The following is a 24,079-nucleotide window of genomic DNA, read 5'->3' as shown; positions in this document are numbered from 1 at the left end:
GAGAGACAGCATGGTGTGTACAGGGACAGCGTTACACTTTTAGCTTCTGTCTGATAGCTACAGTTCTCTAAGGCCTTGAAGCTGATCCTGTTAGTTCAGGAACCAGAGTCTTTTACATCTGACTGGTGGTAGCTGGCTATATCTGCCCAAATAGACAGGTTTGACCATGCTTTCCCGTGTTCAGAATTCAGTAAGGGGCAGATCCAGCAGTCCTGATCACTTCAGGAGGCAAGATGGTGTTGATCAGCTATGAAAGACAGTGCTTTGTATGTGCCACCAACTAATGGTGTCTCAAAGCTGTTTCTTCAGTCACTTCTTGCAAGTGATGAAAATAGAGTATTTTCCCTCAGTGTGGTTATGTTCTTAAAAAATAAAAAGGTGCAAATTGCAGCTCTTTGAGTTTTGGTATTCATATTCTAGTCTTTTTTTTTTTTTTTGTCTTCCCCCCCCCCCAAGGGAAAATACTATAGGAATCATTTTGGTGTAATTCCTTGAAAAGAGCTGATGCACTAAAGAAACTCACAGACTAATGTGGCTTAGAATGGACTTCTGGAGATCGTCTAGTCCAGCCTCCTGCTCAAAGCAGCTTCAACAAGAGTATGATGAGGTTTGAATACTTCCAAGCATGTAGATTTTACAGCCTCTGAAGACATGCTCTGCTTGACCACCCTTACGGTTTAAAAAAAAGAAATTCATTATAGTAAGTTGGAATTTTGCATGTTTCAACTTGTATTTGTTGCATCTCATCTATCCACTGTTCACCCTCCAGAAATGTTTTGCTCTGTCTTATCTAAACCTTCTCATTAGATCGTTTTAGAGAGCTGTAAGATCCTGCCAAAGCTTTCTGAAGGCTGAACAAACCCAGTTCTCTCAGTCTCTCCCAGTGCATCATGTGCTCCATCCTCCTGATCATTCTTGTATCTCTCTGCTGGACTGATTCTGGTATGTCAATGGCAGACTTGATCAGGTCACAGAGAATTTCAGAGGGAGATCTGTTGTTACAGCTGATTCAGTGTCACATTGGCTGCTGACTGAAGTTCCCACTTCTTCTCCCCAGGGTACCCGTCATGCATCCTTCTTTGCATTAAATCCCACAATCATGCAGTTGCCAGCTGTGACAATTAGTCACTGATAGGATGGAAGCATCACCCAGACACAGAATTGAATAGCTTTCTCCTGTTTCAGGTTACTCTTCTGATTTCCCTAAGGCCGTATGCTTGCTAGATACAATGAAAACACGTGGGACCTGGCATTTTATCAGATATACTGTAGCTTGAAACTGTATCCTAAGATTCCTTGTGGAGACCTTGAATGGGCAAGGAATAACTGACTTAGGTTGTCAGCAGTGAGAGAAACAGTGGAGATTACACTGATCGTACTTCTTATTCCTGTTAAAGCAGGAAGAGGTGACATGGATGAGAAAGTGAGAATGGTTTAGGGAGGGTTTTTTGGGTTCGTTTTGAGTTATGAATACAGTAACATTATTTAAGTCAAACAGGAGAAACTCTGGTAGTGTTATTGCAGTCAAACAAGAAAGAGTCCTAGAGGTGAGAACTGAATTCACAGTGTTGATTGAAGCAATGGAGACTAAAATTCTATATTTTCTATTAACGTTTATAGCAACATAGTTGCTCAGACCTCCCTTTTAAACTAATGCTTTGAGTCAATGAATACCATGGAGATGTGAATTGTATCTCCTCTTTGTCCTGGGAAGTTGAAGGCTTGTTTAGAAGTAGTCAGAAACATGAGCTGAAACAGTTGTATTCAGATCAATGCCAATTATCTTTCATTTTATACATACATTTACTGCTGAAATGCACGCCAGAGGGCACTAAAGATATTTCAGCAATATGACTAATAAGAAATAAAAGATGTTTTCCTCTCTTCCTCAGGAGAAGGTAGAGCTTCTGTGTATCCCCCAAATGAAACCCACCTGAAAGCTGTAGGTTTGTTCATTGGAAATTATCATTACCCATAGGAAGTGTGACATTGAACAAACCAATTTGTGCAATTGCTATAAAGGCACTTGCCTGTCTTTCAGGATATTATGAGGCTTAATTAATATTTTTTTATTCTAATCAGGTTCTTCTACAGTCTCCATCTCCACAGCATCCAAATGACTTGCACAAGCTTATTAAGCAATGTGACTAGCATAATTACCCGTAGATTTCTCTGCCTTTTACCCCAGGGAAAACTGGTTGTTTTGTCTTGTTTGTTTTTGTTTGTTTGTTTTAAATTCATTTTCTTCTAAAAATAATTTGAATGCTTTTATATTAATAAAACCAAGGTTTCCGTGTTTAATGCTGGAGTTAGTCTGCTCAAATTGGAGAAACTTTAATGTGGAAGATGATTTCACAGAAAAAGCTACTGAATTATGAAATGTACTGATTTATATAGGTGGTTTTCTGACGCACTTAAAAATGTTGAAAGTAGTAAACAATCTACAGGACAAACATTAGCTATCATAATTTTCTAACTAGAAGTGGCTGTGAGATTTGGTCTCTCTGGAATGGTTTCATTAGCAGAATCAGCCCCTCTCTGCTGACTGTCCTATTCCCTCTGTAGTGGTGTTCCAGGAATGGTGATGGTGTAATGGAGTAGAGAATGGAGTAGGGGCAGGCAAAGGAGTTTTGTGAAACTTAGGAAAGTACTACTTCGGTCGTGAATGTCTTGATGTACTGCCAGATGTATGGCAAAAAAATAGAGAAGCTTAATCAACTAGTGTATGTGGGATCTGAGACCATGTATGATTACGACAGATACTTGGTAGAATAGCAGTGATAAGAACACAAGTTTTGAAGGGTATATGCTATGGAGGCAGGACAAGTATAAAGTTCAAAGGTGGTAGCATCACTTTGCATGTGCAAGATGTGCCTTCAAACATCTACCAAAGTTGTTTTGGCGGCTTACATTTTATTTCTTTTGTCCTGGGTGTCACCATGTAGTCACTAGATCAACAGAATGAAGAAAAATGGGTTTTTTCTATCACTATTTTTTATTTTCAAAACAAAGTTTGTTATGTCCTAAAACTAACTGTTTTTCCTTGTTTAAAGTAAGGATTTACTTGGAGTACAACTGTGTAGAATAAGGGTAAAGATAAAATGAGTGACAAGAATGAGGTTATGAAAACGGGACCCATCAGTGTTTGGGTAGAAATAAAATTGAATATATTCAACATGCAAATTTGAAGACCTAAGCATACTAAACAGTGGAACAACTGTAAGTATTTTCAAGCTGCTCTAGTCAAGGGTGGTGCTGTGACTGGAACATGACAAATGGAATATTTAATCCATTTTGAAGTCCTGTATGAAAGTAATTGAAAATTGAGGTAAATTGCATCAAATTTAGTCTAGACTTACAAAGATGCTGTCAGATTAACCTAGTTGTTTTGCACGTCTTCATTTAAAAAAATAGATGGCCTTATGCATTTAAACCAAATCCGCTATGGAGGTGCAGTGCCATAAGGAAGATCTCTGGCTTCGCTAGTGGAAAGAGGAAGGTTAGTAGAGAAGTTAGTGTGGAGCGGATAAGGAATCATAGATAGGGCTGATTTTTTTATTTTTTTTTTTTTTTTCAAGTAATGGTTTTAGGACCAATATGCTTAAGTATTTTCGGTAATGTTATTAACCCAGAATGTGGGGCAGCTCTGCTTAGAGTTTTGAAATACTGTAAATAATTAGGATAGTCAGAGCACAAGATAGCAAGAAATTATGATGACCTTCAGGAGTAGGTAAAAGAACACATTTTCTGTCCATATTCATTTGAGAAATAAGGCCGTAGGATGCAGAGTGGGTAGTTGTTCCTGCATGCCTTGAGAGTGGTGCTTGGCAGGGTGTATTCTTAAAATTTCTCCTCTTGAAAGAGCTGCTTTTGAACAGTTTCAGCAGATTACAGGAAGTAGACAGCACACCAACTGAATTTTTGCTATTTTCATGTACCTCGTTTTGCCTGACTTACCATCTCTTCCTTTCTTCATATCATTCTGCCAGATTTATGAGATGAAATAAATACTCCCTAAATTGCTGTAGGTTCTATAGAAAGAACAAACATAGAGTTTTTGCTGTACCTTGCATCTAGGTGTAATTATTTTTCTCCCCTTCTTTGGTGTAGTAGAGAAAAAAGGCTGAACCTATACCTTTTTTAACACTATTTAATAACTTGGTGCCTTCAAGATTTCTGATCTACAATCAAGTTCAGTATTTATTAAACTAACAGAAAAATCTGAGGAAGAGGCTTTTTCTTGCATAACTTATGCCTGATGTGAAGGAGGGTGGAAGTTTGATGGCAGGTGACAGTTACCATTGCACTGCCCAGTTAAGCATAAATTAAAGCAGAGAGATGACAGTGTTCAGATCCAAAGTCAGTGTTCACATGAAGGCTTTTCACATCTGGCAACCCAGTGTGTTTCTTGACAGAAAGTGTGGTTAGCTTGTAAATGCCTTCATATATTGGGTGCCCAGGTGCTGGAGTGGTGCAGGGTGGCCTCTGTGAGGGGAAGCGAGAGAACAACTGGGTGGGGGTCCAGCAGCTGTCCAAGGGCAAGCCACCACACTTCCTTAGGGCTTTGTGGTTTTAGACATATCCGTGGGCTCAGTGCGTAACTTCTGCAAGCATTTTTTCTAAGTTCTTAAGTGTTTCCTTTATGCTATTTTCAGGTTTAAAAATTGTCTATGTTAGTGCACTGCCGTATTTATTAAGTAACTTTTAGTGTATTTGCACTTTTATTTCCTGTGGATTGAGCTGTGTGTTGTTTTTTATCTGATGAGTAAAAAAAAGTTCTCTACAGTGCTAACATTTATTAATGATAATTAGTCTATACAAAGAAGCAAATCTAGTTTTAGACCAGGAGTTCTAAGAAGTAATCTTCTTAAAGAGGGGGGGGGGGGAAAAAGGGTAGTATTTGGGGGCAGAATGTTTGATTTCAGAACTATTATCCTGACATTAAAACCAACAAGTTTCAGTAAGAAGGTTTTTTATTTTGTTTAGACTCCTTTTAGAAGGAGCAATTTTTATTGGTATGGCTGAATCAAAAGATTGATAGAAGAGGGTGTAATGCCTTTCAATTAGATTGCTTTGGTCAAAACTCAGTCCCAGGTGGAAGTGACTAATGATTTTTCCTATTTTGTGGTTGCTTAGTGATAATTGTGCAATAAATTAAGCTTCAGTACAGATTTCACAGCTGCATGGTGCACTGTTGCGGTTGGTAAAGTGCACTTACTAAGTTTCAGCAAAGGCCAAGAGCAGGCTAAACCTGGAAACAGCATGTTTCATCTCAGGTGATGGTTGAAGGACTTTGGCAGAGTAATATGAGGAAGCCTGCACAGTTTTTCCTTGTGTACTGTTCTGCAGAAAAAGTACTTTGTTGGTCAAGGTTGTCCATTTATCTAAATGCAGTGGTTTTGCTGTGGAGTGGAATTATTTGAGACACTTGGAACATGCTTCAATTTATTCAGTTCAGCTTAGTTATAAATGGAACAAGAGAATAAGGATAGAAACTCCCAGAAAGGTTTCTGCAGCTCACCCGTGGTTCTCATTTCTTTTACCATAATGATTTCTGTTAATCAAAATAGTTGTAAACAGTACAGTGTATTTGAGCTTTAATTAATTTTGCAATTATATTACAACCTCAGAAATTAATTTATTTGATGTTACATGCTCAGTGTTGTGTTGATTTGGTATTTTTCTTTATTCTTTCCTAGTATTCATGTGATGGGAAATTTAATTGTGGTACATGTCACTGATAATGGTTATATTTGTGCTCCATATCATCCAGTAAGACAGACTTATTTATTCATTAGATACATAAATTAGGTAGCAGAAGCAGCTAATGCTGAAGTGTCTTTTTTGTTTAATTTTTGCATTGTTAGTTTTCATACCGTCTTAGTTTTCATTTCAGATCTTAAAGGTTGAATATGAGCTAGCATGTCATGCTGCTTTTTCGAGTAATTCTGGGGTTGATTGTTAGCCAGTCCTGAAAACGTCACAAGTAGAAGTCTAATTTTGGGTTCCTAGTTTTGAGGACTAGTCCAAATTCCAAAGTTTTGCAGATGTTTCCTTCTTTATAACTTCCGCAGGAATATCTTTTAATATGCAGTGGTTAAGATTCCCATTTGCCAAACAGAGATTTTTCCATTGCCTGGCTTTCTAAGAAGGTAGCCTCTTAAAGTCCACGGATGCTGGGTTTTGATGCTGTTCTTAACTGACCTTCCTAAATACATTACACAGCCTAGCTTTCTAACTTAAAGCAACCCTGCTAAATTAGTCTTTAAAGTACTTCAAAGAGAGCTTGTTAAGTACCATTCATTATGATGGTTGCTACCATAGTCTGTGGATACAATTACTTCTCATCTAATCTGACTCTGCTGCTGTTCTAAGCAGCAGCACCAGCACTTAAAGCTGGCAGTGGAGCTGTGCATAGCTCACTATAGCAACTGCGAAAGGGACGTGAGTGATGCGTTCCTCATAGCGCTTCCTTGCGTTTTATTGGTCTATTAAAGTGGAAATGGAGAAGTATCCAGCTGAACTTCTTTAGTAATAACATTTGCAACTCCGTATCCATTTCCTTCTCTGTTTCTCCCTTCCTGTGTGTCAGGTGCTGTGTTCCGATTTTAAATGTGGTCTTTGGTCCAAACTGCTGTTTGGACAAGCATCTGAGACTTGTACTGCTCTGTTTTTATTCAGGATGATTTGTCGGTAACCATAGGTGTCACTTTGGGAAGAAATTGCACTCATTTAATGAGCTGGACATGGGAGGAGATCACTGAGCTGTATTGTAGTATTATGGACTACTTAAAGTCATTTAGCTCTAATTAATTAACAATTTCTACAAATAGAGAAGCGGCACTCTTAAAATGCGAACTAACATCATTAGTTTGTTACAAATGAATATGGTATTTCCCTCTACCCACTCATCTTCTACCATGGTATGGTGGCATGGTCTAAGCAAGTGTCTGTCTTGGTGTTGTGTGTGTCTTCGTGGTGAGTGATACAGAAGAGCTCCATCTTCCACCTTTGTGCCATTCAGTGCCATGCAGCAGGGGCTCCAACCCACTCCATCTTGTTATGATTTCCCTCCTAGGAACGGCAGGTTTTGGCCCTAAGGGATCTCCTGTGGAGGGTACTCGGAGTGGGCAGGCTGGGGAGCCTGGGCTGTGCACAGCAGCACATTGCTGCTAAAAAACCCAGTAGGAAATGGTTTCCTGTGCCAAAGTGCTGCTTCAAGGCCTTCAATAAGGGAGTGCAAATGGCTTTGAAGGGCCTTCTTTACTGTTATTTGGGAGTAAACAGGAAAACTTGCCACTCAGTAAGCACTGTAATATCAGTGTACAAAGGTGAAGCCAGGAGTTGGTGGTGTTTCTTTTATAGCTTTTCAAGCACTTTATTTCCTTTTTTAGAGCTTATTGACTAGATGATTTTATGACTTCAAGGAAGCTGAAGACGGCTTAAAGTTCTTCTTTAGCCTTAAACATTTTGACGGTTAAATATGTTTATTGACATCTAATTGGTAAAATTATGAAATTCTGAGGTTTGTGTGAATGTTGTTATTGATTTCCTTTCCCACTTCTTAAATCCATGTGACTTTTAAAGTTAAGAGCTGGCTGGATAGATCCACGTGAATTTGCCATGCTTTCCTGTTAGGCTGAGCATTATTAATGAATTACACCTTGCTGTGTGGTAGCACCACACTGATTAAATGAATTAGTAAAATGAGAGCTGCTTCTAGCAAGTCAGTTGTGCAACTTGTGCTTACTGTTAATTCCTCTAAGTGTAAAAATTCATTTATAGTTTGATTCCCTTAAATGAGAAGTTGACACCTTATATGTTTATCTGTGGTCTTTCATATTTTAAATGAGAAGTAAAGCTAAACCTTTTAGAAAAAAAGTGGTGGTTTTAACCAGGATGGCTGGTGAAATTAAACTTGAATGTTGTGGAAGAACATTGGTGAGAAGTCTATCATAGCAAATGTAAATAAAAAATGAAGAAAACTTGCAGTACTGAAATAATTTTTCTATGTTTAGTATGGACTAGGAAAGACTAGTTGTCAGAAATAGCAATGGTCTACAACATAGAAACAGTAGGTTTAGGTCATGAAAAGTTACAAACTCATGTTCTTAGGCTTCAGCTAAATTTTATAAAGCAAATGAGAAGACAGTGATGGCTGGGGCAGGGTGTAGTTGGACAGTGCCTGGTGTAAGTTACATTTTTCCCTCTCTACACAGCTTTTCACCTTTTTTGAATTTTACATTTTTTTCCTCCTTGTACAGTGGAGAGATTGAAGTCTTAAGTTGTAAAGGCTGATTGTATACAAATGTACCTTCCTAAGGTGCTGATGTCTAAACCAGTTTATTAACAGTCCATATAGAATATTATATATTTGATGTTAGTTGAAATGGATCTAGTCTAGAAACTATATGACACTGTTGATGTCTTATGTTACAATGGGCATTGGTTGCTTTATCTTGTATAATATTCTGACTTTTTTTTTTTTTAATGTAGCGGTATTTTCTTGTTGGAAGTAATCCTGCAGAAACCAAATACCGTGTTTTGAAAATAGATCGCACTGAACCAAAGGATTTGGTTATAATTGATGATAAGGTGAGTGCCCCTTTCTCTATTCCCCCCCCCCCCCCCGGTTATTCCAAATAGTACTGCTCATATTGAGCTGAATTGAAATATTGCACATTTAATCTGTTTCAACAAAGTATGTTACAGAATCAGTCATCTAGCAATTGAGATTGAAGGAGATCTCTGGAGGTTGTCTAGGTCTACCCTCGTGCTCAGAGCAATGTCAGCTAGATCAGGTTGCTCAGAGCCATGCCCAGTCATGTGTTGAGTATGGCTGGAGACTACACATCATCTCTGGGTAGCCAGTGTTCAACCATCCTCACAGTAAGAAAGCTTTCTCTTGGATTTGAATGGAATTTCCTGTATTTCAATTTGTGCCCATTGCCTCCCATCCTTTGTCAGGATACTACTTGAAAAGAGTCTGCCTCAGACTTCTTTACTCCCTTCTACCAGGTGTTCATACACATTGATAAGATCCTGTCTGAGCTTTTTCTTCTGCAGGCTGATCAACCTCTACTCTCTCAGCTTTTCCTCATGTCAGATACATACAGTATTAGCATGAAAATGACAAGTTACAGTATGGGAGTGGCCAAAAGATCTCCAAACAGCTGCTTCACTAAATCTTTCCAAGTTTTTCATTTTATTATGTATATGCTCCCAGTGGTTTTCTTAAGTTCAGCCATGCTGTTCTAAGTGCAAAATACGTTTAATCATGATCTAGCCAAATTTTTAGTGTTTATGATATACCGTATCTGAAGCAAAATAAATAGCAGCAGCAAGAGCTTTAATGTACACAACAGAATAACATTTGATTTCTTTCCAAGAAGTTTATGGTTTAGAATCTTAACACTTAAGATTAAGAAATGTATGAATTCACGTGTGACCATGACTGCTTCTATTTCAGTGAATGGTGAATTTTGTTCTGTTGTACTTGTTGGTAGGACTGAAAAAGGAGACAGAGGATGTAGAGCAGCTATTTGTTTTATTCTATACTAAGTAAATTCTACTATTCTTTGGCATGAAATAACATTTAACTACCAAAGCAGTAACTTAAGTGACTGTTTATTTTAAAGCATGTGTATACGCAACAAGAGGTGAGGGAACTTCTTGGCCGTTTAGACCTGGGAAACAGAACAAAGATTGGGCAGAAGGGCTCTTCTGGGTTATCTCGAGCTGTCTCTGCTTTTGGCGTAGTAGGTAAGTGTTTCGTTTGGTTTTATAAAATCTTTTATTTCTTGACGTGAGGCTTACTGAGTCACACTGTATCCTTCTGTCTCCCTCCCTTTATTTTTAAACTGGATTAGGATTGAGAAATTTCTTTCTTAAAGATAAATAAGTTTCTATGTGTTTTGTGAAAACAGGTGGCCAGTACAGGTGTGAGAGTTGTGCTGTTACTAATCTCTTCTTTGTCATTAAGGGATAGATCTAGGAAATAGCCAAACTCTAAAAGCTTGGTTGAAGATCTCGCCAAACTCAACTCATTGTAGGCTACAAATCATGTGGAACCTTGCCTTCTGAATTCCAGAGCTCATGGAATGCTTTTTTAAAAGAAAACAAAAGTTGACATTCTTTATTAGGTTGTATTTCTTCATCATAGACTATTCAGAACAATGACTTAATTTTCTTTTTGGGGGTTTTTTGGTTTTTTTTCAGTGACACATTTAAAGATTTTTTTTTTGTGTTTAAACAAGTATAACTGACTGGTACGTCAACTGAATTTTTAAATGCTGATCAGATGTCCGTAATCCTAGAGAATTGCTTCAGGGATTTAATAGCTTGTAATTTCATCTGAAAGTCACTACTCTCCTGCCTGTTGTCAGATGCTGAGGTCGATATATTGATGGGTGATGTCTCCAAAGTAAATGTTAATGTGTGCTCTGACAGCTCCCAAGAATACTTTGTGCTTTATCTGCATTAGTATATAACTGGACATCTCAATTCAAAGTTGCAGAGGAGGTGGAGAAAGCAATTACTTTAAAAGATGCTCCTGAATTTTTCAGAACACCCAAAGCATAGAAAATATTATTAGTATTCTAAAGTGGCAGATTAAGCAAAATTTTTTCTATATTCTTTTTGCCCATGAAGCATTTTGGATCTTAGCAGTGGATCCTCTTTTCAGAAATTGATCAGATAAGGTTTATATTCCTTATGAATTTAAGAGTATTGATAATATGGGTAGACATAAAGAAGCCTCTTATAGTCTTGCAGCACTGGCTTTTTTTTTTTTGCACAAGCCATCAGTGCTCACTGTCTAAATACATGATAATGTATTTGATTGGAATGTGGTTGTGTTCAGTGAAGACTTTCCATTCCAATTGTGTATTTGTTTATATGTACTCTTCATAACAGAAGAGTTTCTATTCTGTAGCTGAGCAAATGCATTGGTTATCAGATATGGTCTACTATTTCTAGATGATTTATTTAAAAGTAACATGCTCTCTTATATACTTCAGACGTCTTCCATCTTGATCCTATCTAAGCTGTATAAACATGTAATTTGAGGGAATGCACTGGCTCAGGTCTGGTATTTTTTGTAGAATTGGAAAAGACATCTTTGTTCTGTTCTCCAGTTACTTTGTTAGCCAGAGGCAGTGCATTCATTCGTCTCAGAATGGGGGGCCTGATAGTCTAAGTTCTGGTTCACTGTATAGTGTTTAAAAGTAGAAATTGCTTTTAAATGGAGAGAATCAGGCCAAGGGGAAAGGCTGGGTTGCCTATCAGACTTTGGTATAACGTTTGGTAAAATTCAGAGGATAGAGGCTGTCCATATAAGTGATTTCAATACCTGGAGAATACAGGAAGAACTCTGACTGCTATTTAACAACTGAAATTCGATAGTCTGGCTACTTCAAATAGAAGATTCGTTTCTTATTGTCAGCAGGATCTCCTGTCCTTGTGCAGGTGAGAGCATTTTTCCAAGGGGGGCTAATAAGGCAGAAGAAAAGATTGCAGTTCATTCGATCACGTTGCAGCCTCCAGCAGTGACAGGGAGGAAATGTGTGCTTTGCTCATCCTTCTTTAATTGATAATAAAAGCTAAAGAACTGAATATAAATACAAGTGAAAATGTGAATTGTGAGTTGTTTCCCCACCCACCCCCCACTCCCCACCCCCAATTAATAGATTAAGTAGGACATGGAGCTATGAAGACAGGCTGAGAAAGTTGGGGCTGTTCAGCCAGAAGGCTGTGTGGAGACCTCATAGCAGCCTTCCTGTGTCTGAAGGGGGCCTACAGGGATGCTGGAGAGGGGCTCTTCATTAGGGACTGTAGTGCTAGGACAAGGGGTAAAAACTTAAACAGGGGAAGTTCAGGTTAGATATAAGGAAGAAGTTCTTTACTGTGAGGGTGGTGAGGCACTGGAACAGATTGCCCGAAGAAGTTGTGAATGCTCCATCCCTGCCAGTGTTCAAGGCCAGGTTGGACAGAGCCTTGGGCGACATGGTCTAGTGTGAGGTGTCCCTGCCCATGGCAGGCGGGTTGGAACTAGTGATCTTAAGGTCCTTTCCAGCCCAAACCATTCTATGATTCTATGATTCGTTGACAGTGCAGTAGTGAATGAGTTTCAGGCTGTTCACTAGTAGCAACCCATCAAAGCAGCTACCTCCAAAAGCTAATTCATGTAATTTATTAGTTATTACAACTTAGCACTGCTGTATCACTGCCTATACTGTATTAGAAACACATTTGGGTTCAGGGATATTTAGGTATTTCTATTTCTAATTTGAATTTACACATTAGTATTGCATTGAAAAGTTCGTTGTGATGTTTCCTAATTGTATGTAACAGAGACATCCAAAGAAGCAACTTGGTGAAGAAGCATGGCTATGCCCTGTAGTGTTAGGGAATGAGGGTGGGGGCTTCATAAGTCTCTTTTTTTGGGCAATAAAGCCAAACACTGCCTGTTCTACCTCCTATAAAAAGCAAATACAGGTGTCTTAAGTAGACAGCAACTTATTCTGAATTTTCAGTGTTTTAACTCTGCTACCTAATATTAAAAATATGTACAGTGGAAGGGGGGAAAAAAATAAAACCTATGTACGTCATTGATTGACACGTAATGGGGGAAACTGTAAAACTCTGTGTATGTGTATCTGTGTTTTTGTATGTGTATGTATATGCACACTGTACATGCAACATTATGAATAAACAAAGAATCTGTGAAGTCTTGTAACAATTTGATGCTGTTTTTCTAATTATATTTGATCAAATCAACACAAACATCCAACTAATACCATTTTAATGCTGTTTTAACAGGTTTTGTCAGGTTTTTAGAAGGTTATTACATTGTGTTAATAACAAAAAGAAGAAAAATGGCGGATATTGGAGGTCATGCAATATATAAAATAGAAGATACAAACATGATCTACATTCCAAATGACTCTGTAAGAGTCACTCATCCCGATGAAGCCAGGTAATAATGGTGGTACTTTTTGAACATTTTCTGAGCAGTGGTGAACTGCAACTAGAAATTTCAGTCATGGATTTCCTTCTGTTAGTATGTTATTCAAGCCATTTTATCTTAGTTGATAAATTAACATGGAAGAATGGAGAATCAGCCACAAGTTCTGTGGCCTCCTACCTGGAGAGTAAATACAACTGTTAGAGTCTTTCAGAGTTTTTTTGTCCACATCTTCATGTCGCCTACCTGTCAAAGCTACATTCTAGCAAATGTGCACCTGGAAGCATCCAATATAAACGTTGTTCTTACAAGGGCAAAGTAACTCTAATACTGGTTTGTGTTGTTTGGAGTACAGTTCTCTAGCATCATGTTAATCTCACCTGAAGAGATCTTTTGTGCTCTTCAAAAAGGGCAGAGTAGATTATTTAATGATTCTGTGCTGTCATAATCTTGTGAATTTTTTTGTTGCTGTTGCAAAAAGTGATAAGCTGACCCACTGGTAAGTTTAATTTCTTCCTTTTTTTTTTTTTTGACCTTTTTGTGAAAAAAGAAGTTTGAGCCTTTGCAAGGAAACCTTGTGTGAAATGTACAACCACATCCTGGTGGTGTTTTTATCAGGGTGGGGGAACTTTACTTCTATGAAATACCAGGCAAATAGTATCAATAAACTGCTTTTCAGTGTGTACCAAGTGTGAATAGTCTAAAAGTGATGGATTATGATAAACTGATGTCAGGTAATAAAATTAAGGCAATGGGAACTACTCAGAAATTTCCCACTTTGAGGTATGACTGATCATAAGCCTCAGTCTCCCCTCTTAGAATGAAGCAGACCATGTTATCTAACCTATATATTTATGGTGTTAGCCATATTATCATTCATAGACAGTGTTACAGTTTCTTCTGAGAATTTGCAAAGGTATGGCAGCTTGAAGTAGATATTTCTTTTCTTGTTCATTTGTTTGAGAATAACTGTGAAAATCTTCAATTCTTGTATAGTATTGTTGTGAGTTTGCTTGCATAAAACCTGGAGAATTTAACCCATATATGTGGAAAACAGAGTTACAACTTTATCTGCAACTGCCTAAAGAAGTAGAGTACATACATGAGTAGACACTGGGTTAAAAAAAAAAAAAAAGTGCTATTTGATTTATTTAATCCAGATGCTGACATTCTAGTGGAATTACCTTTAAAAACAATTACAGTTAGATATGAAGGGAACATATGGCAAGAGTCAATATTTATATGTAGTTTAATTTGTGAGATTTACTGAATGACTTCTTGGAACTGTCTGGTTAAACTAATAATTTTCCTTTTAATTTGAATTGTTTTGCTAGGTATCTGAGAATCTTTCAAAATGTGGACCTTTCTAGCAACTTCTACTTTAGGTAAGTATTAGTTACTAATTCCTTTAAAAAAATTGTATACTTACATTTGCTATGAAATTCTGCTTTTGGAATTTGGTAACCAAGATCTTTTGTATTTTAGGGAAATAAGACACATGATCACTCTGCTTGTCCATTTTCATCTGTGTCTTTTGAACCTGCTTTCTCCTTCAGCAAATTGATTAGAAATATAGTCTCCATGAACTGTAGAACTATTAGTGGCATTGTAAAAGGTAGACACTGAAATTACTGTTTGCACTGACTGTTTAGCCTTGCCAGATTGTGCAGATTATCTCTCTTTGGAAAAGTATTCTATTTCAGGGGGTTTGCTTGTCCTGTCATTTTTTCTTTCTTGATCTCGTTTTCCAGAACTAAAGCTTTGCTTTGATTCACAAACAAAGATAGAGAATAGGTCTTCATCCAAGATACACCCCACACAGGGTGCATCTTTCATAGGGCTTTCCAGGCATTACTGATTCTCTTGCTTATTTTTTCATAAATACCATACCTAAGACAAGTTTCTGTGTCCCAGGTACTATAACACATGAGACTTTTGGGACAGCAGAAAAATGGCAGAAATACAGTGATAAACCTGGCAGTACTAGTGAAAAGCCTTTAAGACTTAATCTAAATGAAAAAAGCCTCTTGTGAATACCAAAATGTATATCAGTCTAGAAGATACTTCCTCTTGGAAAATAAAGGCTTCTTGTCACAAGTGTATCTGTGAAGACAAACCTACCAAAGTTTCATGTCTGTTTTGTGGTTTTGCATGGAAAGGCTTTTTCACAGTAAAAAACCTGAGTTTTTCTTCTATGCTTTGTCTCTCAGCCCTAACACTATACAACTTTCTTTTTTATTATCCTTCCTTTTTTATTATCATCACCACAGTGGTGATGAATGTATACTGTTTCTGTGGTCATGCATATAAGGGAAAGGACAAGGTTTTTATATGACTCCCTGGTAAACACATTTATCAGCTTAATTTAAATTGTTCTTGGCTGCAATCATAGCATATTTTTCTGCATGGTTTTCATATTAATCCTGAACAGAATTAGAGGTTAGTTATATGAAAACATTTGGTCTAAGGGGAAAATGGAGGAATAGCCTGAGCAAGTCATATACTGGGATACTGTTTAAAGGTTCTGTTGTATGCAAACTGAGCATATAACAGGCTGGATTTTTTTCCTAACAGATAAGCACGTCAGGTTGTTCTTACGAAAATGTGGTGAATACATGGTTTAGGCTTTGTTATCATTAGTCATAAATCTAAATGTCCAGTGTTTAAAATTATTTTTTTTTTAGGTCGTTAATGAATAGAACATACAGGAGGGCTGGTAATTGCTGATGCTGTATTAGGCTAAAATGGAAATTTGTGTCCATTTCTGATTCAACTGTTGTGTAAATTTAGTTTCTCCTTAGGGAGATGAATCTTAGTGGCTTATAAAATTTAGCAATTAATGTAGAGTGTTGTCAGTATAAAAGCCATGAGATGCATAATTTGTTACTGTTATGGAACTAATTAAAAAAACCCAACCTTTTGTGTATTCTGCAGCCACTGTCTTAAGATGCATCTGTGCTGCAACCACAAATTTGAGGACAGTTTTTATGTACCAGAGTTTTGGCTGCTTTGACGTCGGGTAGCAGTTAGAGAATAGTACTTAAATCTCAGAAAAGTGAGGTTGTCTGTATGGATATTTCCAATGGAATAGCTATTTTTGATCTCTAGGACTGTTTCTTGGCACATAATGAATTATGTGTGATATGCTTTGTTCAAAAGGCATGTTCAGTTTTCAGTTATAAGAAGAATATAAATACAGTTTCAGCTATTGTACTGTAAACAGTTTCTATGTTGTAAAACAACTTTTGGAAATCAGTAGTATTATTTGCCATTATAGAATCTGAGTCTGTGTATCTTGTTCAAAAGTCTTCTTTTAATAGATAAAATAATAGTGTTAAATGTAGGTACAGATGGAGAGTAAGGGCTTTCAGAAAAGTCCCATGCATCTACAGTTATTAATACATGTTAACTTTCTATCAGTTACAGCTATGATCTGTCTCACTCCCTTCAGTATAATCTTACTGTCCTGAGAATGCCACTTGAGACATTAAAAACTGAAACAACTCAGACCCGACAAGAAAGTTTTGATATATTTGAAGATGAAGGACTTTCAATACAGGGTGGAAGTGGTAAGCAAATATGCCTAATTAAACTGATGCTGGTCAAGAGTACATTTAGAGTATGTTCCACTTAAGTTTACTTTTGAGAAACATTTGGGTCTTTTGTATTGATCGCCAGTCTCATAGCAGTTTTGAGTTAATAAAAGATTACATGAAGTGCCAATTACAGACATTTGAATAATGCAATTTCTAAAGGTGATTAATCATTGCTTTGTTAATTTACATTGCAACTCAGGGAGATAATTGAACTTGCTGACATTATTCAGCAATTGATTATTCAACTGACTTGTAAGACTCCCAATAGGAATAAATTACAAAGAGTGGGAAGTAATAACTGAGTAATACATTTTTTGATTTGTGTTGGAAAATACTGACGACAAAGGAATTATATGGTGTTAGTATCAATTTGATATAGTAAGCACTATCAGAAAGCCCGAGAAAAACTATTGATTTCAGTTGAAAAATACAGCCTTCACTTTGGATCAACATATTCATAAGAGTGTAAAGATAACCAGCCAAACAGGAAAACTGTTCTCTCTCCCTTTTGCTTTGCTCACACACACACACAGGTTTCCCCTGAAATTCTTAATAATGGATTTCATTCTGTTGAGGTTGATGGTTTTTAATTTTATTGCCAAAAAATGTTGTTTTGTTGTTTGTTTTTTTTTTCTTTTATGTATGTGACACCACTTTTTCCTTGTTTAATTGTGAAGTGTCAGAAATAACAGTGCTACAGTTGATTCATAATGAATACATTGCTCTCAAAGTGTTCTCAAACAGCTGTGGAGATTCATCTAGCCTTCTTAGTAATAGAACATCATGCCTTTTAAATACATCACTTATAAGCAAAAGAATAGGATAGAGCAAGTCTGCTGCTATTTTGCTTAAACCTGTGAACTTGATATGCAAGCCAGTTTAGATATAACACCTGGATCTGTGCTTATTGGATCTTACTGGTTATAGAGGCTCAACAGCCTCTCTGCATTACCACCCTTCTTTGTAGTCACCTGCTGTGTAACTTCTGTTGCACACAAAATATAATACGCAGGGAAACATGATACAAAATCCCACTTGTCCTAAAGTAACTTTGGTTCTTTGAGATACTGTAAATTTCATGATTTGTCTTCCACCTCTTTTAACCCAAATGAATCTTCCAAGGCACTGAAGAAAGAATTTATTGGTCCTGCCTTCTGTGCCTCTAAAGGGGACTCTGAAGGTCTAACATGCATATAGTTAAAATACAGAAAAACCTAAAACAACCCCAGACCCAAATTTATGCAAGATAAACTTGGACACTATTTGTCCACCTGTTTTTCATGACCTTTTATCACAACACCTAGAATAGACCTACACTGACTACAGCTCAAAGAATGGTAATGAACATTAGGTAAGCGAGTAATTGTCTCTGATGCTGGAACTTCCTATGTTAAATAGTTCTAACATCTATCATACTGTCATTTAAAAGCCTGAAAGTAATGCTGTATGCAGTAAACCCTATATAATGGAGGGAGCAATTATTCCTTTTCTGTAAAGGCTCTTATCTGCAAGATCCCTCAGGAATCCATACAATGTCATCTCTTCTATGTCTTTGTGAAAACTTTGGAGAAAAAGATGCCATAAGCTTGACCCTATCAGCAGTATGCTGATAACACACACAACTCATTTCCAGTAGGTATTAGTAACGTATCTGTTCATACGATAGAATATATGTAAGAAATAGCCACCTGTCATTCAAGAACAAATTCTCACCAAATTAATGCTGCTAGAAAAGAGAAAGAAGACAAACTGCTGACCAAGTGCTTGTGGCCAGGTTCTTCTGAGTGTATACGCTCCTTCACCAAAATGGTTACATCAGTTTTTCCTGGGCTTATGTAAGTTTGATGACTAGGTAGCAACATTTTGTTCAACAGCTGCATTTTCAGTTTCGGTCTGTTAGGAGAACTCATCTTTTTCCCCCAACAGAGGCTGTGCTAATTGACGTACTTACCGCTATGATATAACTTATCCTTCCAGAAATTTAATTTGCTAAAACTACACAAAAAATGTAGGTAATAGAGTTCTTGTCCTCTTCCTTTTCTTCAAGACTCATTTAATTCCCTTTGCCAGCTTTTAGTGCTAGTTGTCATCTTGGTCTTAAATTTTGAAATGGAAAAAGACTTAGGTTCCAGTTATATCAGAAATCGAATTTTAATTTGCAGGTCTACAGTAGCTGCATTTCTTGTGTCAGTGGATATCAGGAAAACCATGCTAAATTCTGTGACAAGGGGATGGATGTGCTTTTTCTAAAGGTGGCCAGGGCTATACATGATCTTCCAGAGCCTAATAGATACTCCAGAGCTGACCCAGATTTGAAAAGCTTATGAAGTCCTGCTGTGAAAGTGTTTTTGCCTTAACTGGAATTCGCTACTTGATTTATTTCCCTTACTATCAAATCCTCTGCTGCTACCATGCAGAGATCTCTTTTCAGTACTGTAAATATCAGAAACTTCTGCATGAAGGCACTCACATACTTCAGTGACTGGCAACCATAGAAAAACTGCAAATCCTCATAAATGCTGAACCTCAACATATGCCTGAAGTTATCTATGTTTGGCAAACTTCAAAGATGCAAGGATGATATGCTGAGTTGCAGTCAAAGGAAAATCAAAATGAAGGTCCAATGACCTGGATTTTAAAAGTCCAGTGCAGGTAAGCTTGTTACTTAATTGCTAATGCATTTTTCATTGTAACAACTTCCTAGGTGTATTTGGGATTTGCAGTAAGCCTTACGAGAAATATGTGTGGAACGGCAAGCTTCTGGAGGCAGTAAAAAATACTGTTCATCGTGACTGGCTGCTGTATATTATTCACGGATTCTGTGGGCAATCAAGCATCCTTTTACTGTTGTAAGGAATGTTTTAAAACTTTTTAAAAAAGTTTGAACATGTGACATACATTGAGTGATTTCTTTGTCATGTAAATACTTTTCAATTTTAGACTTACTGGTTGGCTTTTATTTTCATTACTTTTCTAGGTTTTATGCTAAATAAAACACACAGTTATGTTGTTAGAATTCTCAGTGAGACACGGTTCGTAAGAATGGGGTTTAGTAATAAAGAACTTGAGAGGATTTTAAGGCTCAGCTGTATCTTTTCACATAGGTTTGAGGTAAGAGAAAAAAGCTAAATGGAACTGAATTGCTGACACAGAAATGTCCTCTCACTAATCTTTAAAACATTTTTTAGTAACTGAGGTTTACAGAAATTCTTGTATTTATTCTGTTTCTGTTGAAGATGATGATAGAACTTTAGGCCTGTTATTTGAAGAGAGTTAAGTAAACACTAGGATATCTGAAAATCTTTTTTTCCTGGCTATATATTATTTAAAATGAGTAAATGGGCTTATGTATATTGTAGTATTAACAGAAAAAGCCCAAATGCATATCACACTCCAGAGAAATGCCATCTCAACATCTTAGTTGGTAAGAATTTAATATATTACAGACACACTCCTATCATCAAGAGCATAATGTTTGTTTAAAAGCCTGTCAACAAAGTATCTGGGCAAGCAAATACAATTATGAAGTTAAGGTTAGTGGTGTCTCTAAAATTTAATTTTAGGGGTTTTTTTATGATTGTAAGGCTGCTGGTCATTGGCTTAGTTCCCAGACAGAAAGCTAGATCCATTTTTATATACCACTATTTCATCTGTGCTCTTATTTAATCAATGTAGTAGTAGAGGATCTTACTACCAGCATTATGCCTGCAGCTACTTAATGAGTGGCATTAGTCTCTGCTCTAGGTATTTGATGAACAAATGTCTTCTTTCCTCTTTCTTGTGCCTCCCTTGCACGAAGTAAGCAGTGAGAGTCATGCTAGACATCTGATTCTTTTTTGTTTGTTTGTTTTTAATAAAAAAATAAAAAGCCTAAAAGAAAGCCACCACTGCATCAGTAGCTGTTTGCCTCTGGTTTTCAGTTGTTGTTACTTAAGTAGTTGCAAATTTATCTACTTTTCCAGACAAGTAATTAGAGGGTGACTGGTGTACCCTCTGAAAATAGAAGGTGAAAATAGAAGCTCCCAGACTTCAATCCCAGTATTCACTAAAGTAGTATTGGTGGCCCAACGTGAATCTTGAGCCTATTTCACTTCTGTTGCCACTTCATAAAATAGAAATACTTTTCTTCTGTATGATGTGAGAAGTGGTTGATGTAATGTAGATTCTGTTTTCAGAGTTCTCAAAAACCATTGTTGAAAAAGCCAATGCCCTCTCCCAACTGCAAAAGAAGTTTGGAAGTAGTACTCATCACTGTTAAGGACGTCAGTAAATCGGATGTTTCAGTTTTGTACACCTTTTTTAGAATTTGTGCTTAAAGTGAATGAAAAATTGCATGTGAAATGTAAACCTTAACTTCTCTCTCAAGAACTGTTAATATATGGTCGCCCTATATACGTCACTCTGATAGCTAGAAGATCAAGCAAATTTGCTGGAACACGTTTTCTGAAACGAGGAGCAAACTGTGAGGTAAATTAAATCTGATTTTAGGGGTTCCCTCATATCCTCCCCAACTATATAAAAGCTTGAGCTTGACTGACTGGAGAATTTAAATGTTTTAGAGGGTTGTTACAGTTTTGGCTGTAAATTATGCTGTTAGGTAATGTTATCACAGCTATCATTACATTCTTAATTGAGATAATAAAGCTGTTCTTGAAATAATAAGTCTTAACTGGCAATTTCCATTTTTCTTTTTTTTTTTTTTTTTTTTACACTTAATGTTGTTTCCAAAATGGGGGGGGAGGGGGGGGGAGATCTGATAATACGCATTTAGGGACAAATGGGAATTTAACCTTCAGTGGTGTTCTCACCACTGTGATTTGGTGTCTTGCACTTTAATGTTTGTAGTGATCAGTTCTCTATAATACATGCAGCTCTGAAGTGCCATGTCTATACCATACGTGTATTTCTGTTTGTTTTAGGGAGATGTTGCTAATGAAGTAGAAACTGAACAAATACTTTATGATGCTTCAGTTATGTCATTTTCTGCGGGGAGTTATTCATCCTATGTTCAGGTTCGAGGATCTGTCCCTCTGTACTGGTCACAAGATATTTCAACTATGATGCCTAAGCCACCCATAACATGTATGTACAAATTATTCTTTGTGTTAGATTATAGTTAGCACTGTCCCCTACAGGAACACCGGAGACAGTAAGTGAAAACTCAAAATGAACGAATTGTCTATAGAGTTGTTCTTTGGGAAACCGTAAGTTAAGGTATATCAATGTTCTTTATAATAAACATCATGGCATACAAACATTCAACCATATAAAAACTGCATTTGCTGAAACTGAATAGAAAACGATCTCTGTCTCAGACTTCACGTTCAGAAATGGAATACAAAGCCATCCGTTCGAAGTTGTCAACTTTCTTTGTGCTTATTTTGTATACAAAGTTAGTTAGATTTACCTTTGTATTTGTGAATAAAATTTTGAACCTGTTGAAAATCATGGAAAAAGTCTGGGCTAACTTTAGTGGGGCCAGAATAATGGCTCTGTGTAAGCATCTCATAAAAGTTTTGGTTAAGAAGTTGCCTCCAATTTGGAAAAGGGAAGGGTTTTTTTTAACAGCTTTTGCATGTAAATGGGGGAAAGTATGAAATTGTATCATTACTGTCAGAGAGTTAGCATGTGTTTTGTGAAGAGTACTTTTAAGGGAAAATTACTTAAGTGACTCTACAGCTCACTTAATATTATCCTGAATATATGTATTTATTGCAGTGGACCAAGGAGATCCTTTTGCACATGTTGCTGCTCTTCACTTTGACCAAATGCTTCAGAGATTTGGTTCTCCCATTATTATTTTGAATCTTGTGAAGGTACAAAAATTTTAATATGTTCAATATATTTTCTAATTTTAGTATTATACTTGTTTCTGTAGAGTCTCTGCGTAATTTTTCACTATGTTCTAAACTAATATTAGCTCATAAATTGAATATTTTCTTCAGAAATTTCATCCTACAGGGTACAGTACATAACTCTCTGTTTCTACTACCACTCTTCAAAAAAGAAGTTTACCGTGTTTGTAGCCACCTTACAGTAACCTTTTGCTGTTGTTTTCAGGTTTTTGCTATTACCCTTTAGATGTAAGTCCGAATAAATTTACCACTAAATTTAGTTGAGCACTAAAACCACTAAAACAGTATGGTTTCATGCAAAGTGAGGTTTGGAGGTTTCTTGACACTGATGACTAAGTTATTTAAAATATTACGATAAAGACTTACCTTCTTTTGTTTGCTCTGCCTGGTAGAGTCATGGAAGTATGAGCAGGGTAGAAAACTGAAGCTTTTGATATTAGCTGGTGGGCAGTGCCATTGGCAGCCCAGCTGGAGTAGTGGAGGGATCTTCATGGCTGCTGCAGTAATTCAATTCACTCCTGTGTGATAGGTTGCGGTGCAAAGCCTGGATTCTGGGTGACACTGTAATTTTGGTTACTACATCTTGTATTTGTGTTTAATTTTTTTCTATTCTGATCCAGCCATTTTCTGTGGTAGTGTCTATTTCCACGTTTGAGTTTAATATATTGTTTTGTTTGAATCGTATCTTATTTCTTTTTAGTCGTTAAAAAATCATTTATCATGTTGTAGAACTGTATTCAGCAGAGAAAAAGGATCTTTTATGTGCATGCAGGACCTATTCCTGGTATTAAAAAAATAGGGAAAATTCAAAAGGAATGCTTTTAAAACTCTTCAGTTGTAATAAATGGAACTAGATAACCTATTTTGTATTTCTAGAAGCTTTCGTCTGCTTTTAAGACTGTCCAGGAGTCTGTGGAATCAACGTAAGATAGCATTTGTTGACAAGAAAATTATTTTATCTCTTGCAGCCATAGATTTCAAAAGCCGTTGTTATAGTGAGTCTAGGCTCACATGACCTTGACATGTGAATCATTATCTGCTTTTATTCACAGGGCTTTTGATACAGTGGCTGAAAATGCATGTCTGTCTTTCCCTCTCTGTAGACGCTCAATACTAAAATGTTAAAATTTATGTTCCTTTATTACTAGACTAAATGATCTGCAGAGGTCCCTTCCAATGCTAATGATTCTGTGATTAAGTATAAATCTAGGTCTTCCCATATCTGTCTATGCTAGAAATTTGTTAATTAGTAATGAATACATTAGGCTATATATTTAAAGCAGTTTCTATAATGTAGGTTCAGTATAGGTTTTAGTGTGGATGAAGTTGAAAGCCATGCTAATCTATGGAGTACCCAAACATATTTGGTATTTTCAGAGAATGGCAACAAAATTGAATTTTTTAAAAATTATTGCAAAGCTGGGAGATGGGAGCTGTTGTTCCCCATCTCCTATCAGTAATGGAGAAGAATTTGCCTGCGTTCTCTTGTACCCCAGAATTGAATGGGACATTTTCTTTTCTCCCTGTCTTTTTCCTTCTCTCTTGTCTTTGTCCATTTCTTTTCTATTACTACTTCTGTTTCTATGTGCCCTTCTTTGCTGTTACAGGGTTCTATTTTTCAGCCAATGATTATGCACAGTTGAAACAAGTGACTTTTACTACTA

At 36.8% G+C, this 24,079-nt stretch overlaps 1 protein-coding gene across 2 annotated transcripts in view; it reads left to right on the top strand.

Annotated features, from left to right (window-relative positions):
• The window catches only part of FIG4 (FIG4 phosphoinositide 5-phosphatase), a 67,460-nt gene that overhangs the window by 1,714 nt on the left and 41,667 nt on the right, over positions 1 to 24,079 (top strand). The window contains exons 1-10 of one of the 2 annotated variants that reach the window (XM_030489819.1): positions 473 to 700; positions 8,497 to 8,595; positions 9,639 to 9,762; positions 12,820 to 12,976; positions 14,299 to 14,349; positions 16,385 to 16,533; positions 19,265 to 19,393; positions 20,927 to 21,027; positions 21,480 to 21,642; positions 22,279 to 22,376. In XM_030489819.1, the coding sequence (XP_030345679.1) occupies positions 12,876 to 12,976; positions 14,299 to 14,349; positions 16,385 to 16,533; positions 19,265 to 19,393; positions 20,927 to 21,027; positions 21,480 to 21,642; positions 22,279 to 22,376 (792 nt within the window). In that variant the 5' untranslated portion in view covers positions 473 to 700; positions 8,497 to 8,595; positions 9,639 to 9,762; positions 12,820 to 12,875. Of the gene's footprint in view, positions 1 to 472; positions 701 to 8,496; positions 8,596 to 9,638; positions 9,763 to 12,819; positions 12,977 to 14,298; positions 14,350 to 16,384; positions 16,534 to 19,264; positions 19,394 to 20,926; positions 21,028 to 21,479; positions 21,643 to 22,278; positions 22,377 to 24,079 lie in introns of those variants that run through there. The other variant, XM_030489818.1, reaches the window with a different exon arrangement.

This window comes from Strigops habroptila, chromosome 6 (genome assembly GCF_004027225.2).
Source record: "Strigops habroptila isolate Jane chromosome 6, bStrHab1.2.pri, whole genome shotgun sequence".
In the NCBI taxonomy this organism is placed as follows: domain Eukaryota; kingdom Metazoa; phylum Chordata; class Aves; order Psittaciformes; family Psittacidae; genus Strigops; species Strigops habroptila.
Note: the sequence above shows the minus strand (reverse complement) of the source record. Positions and strands in the feature narration are given on the sequence as shown.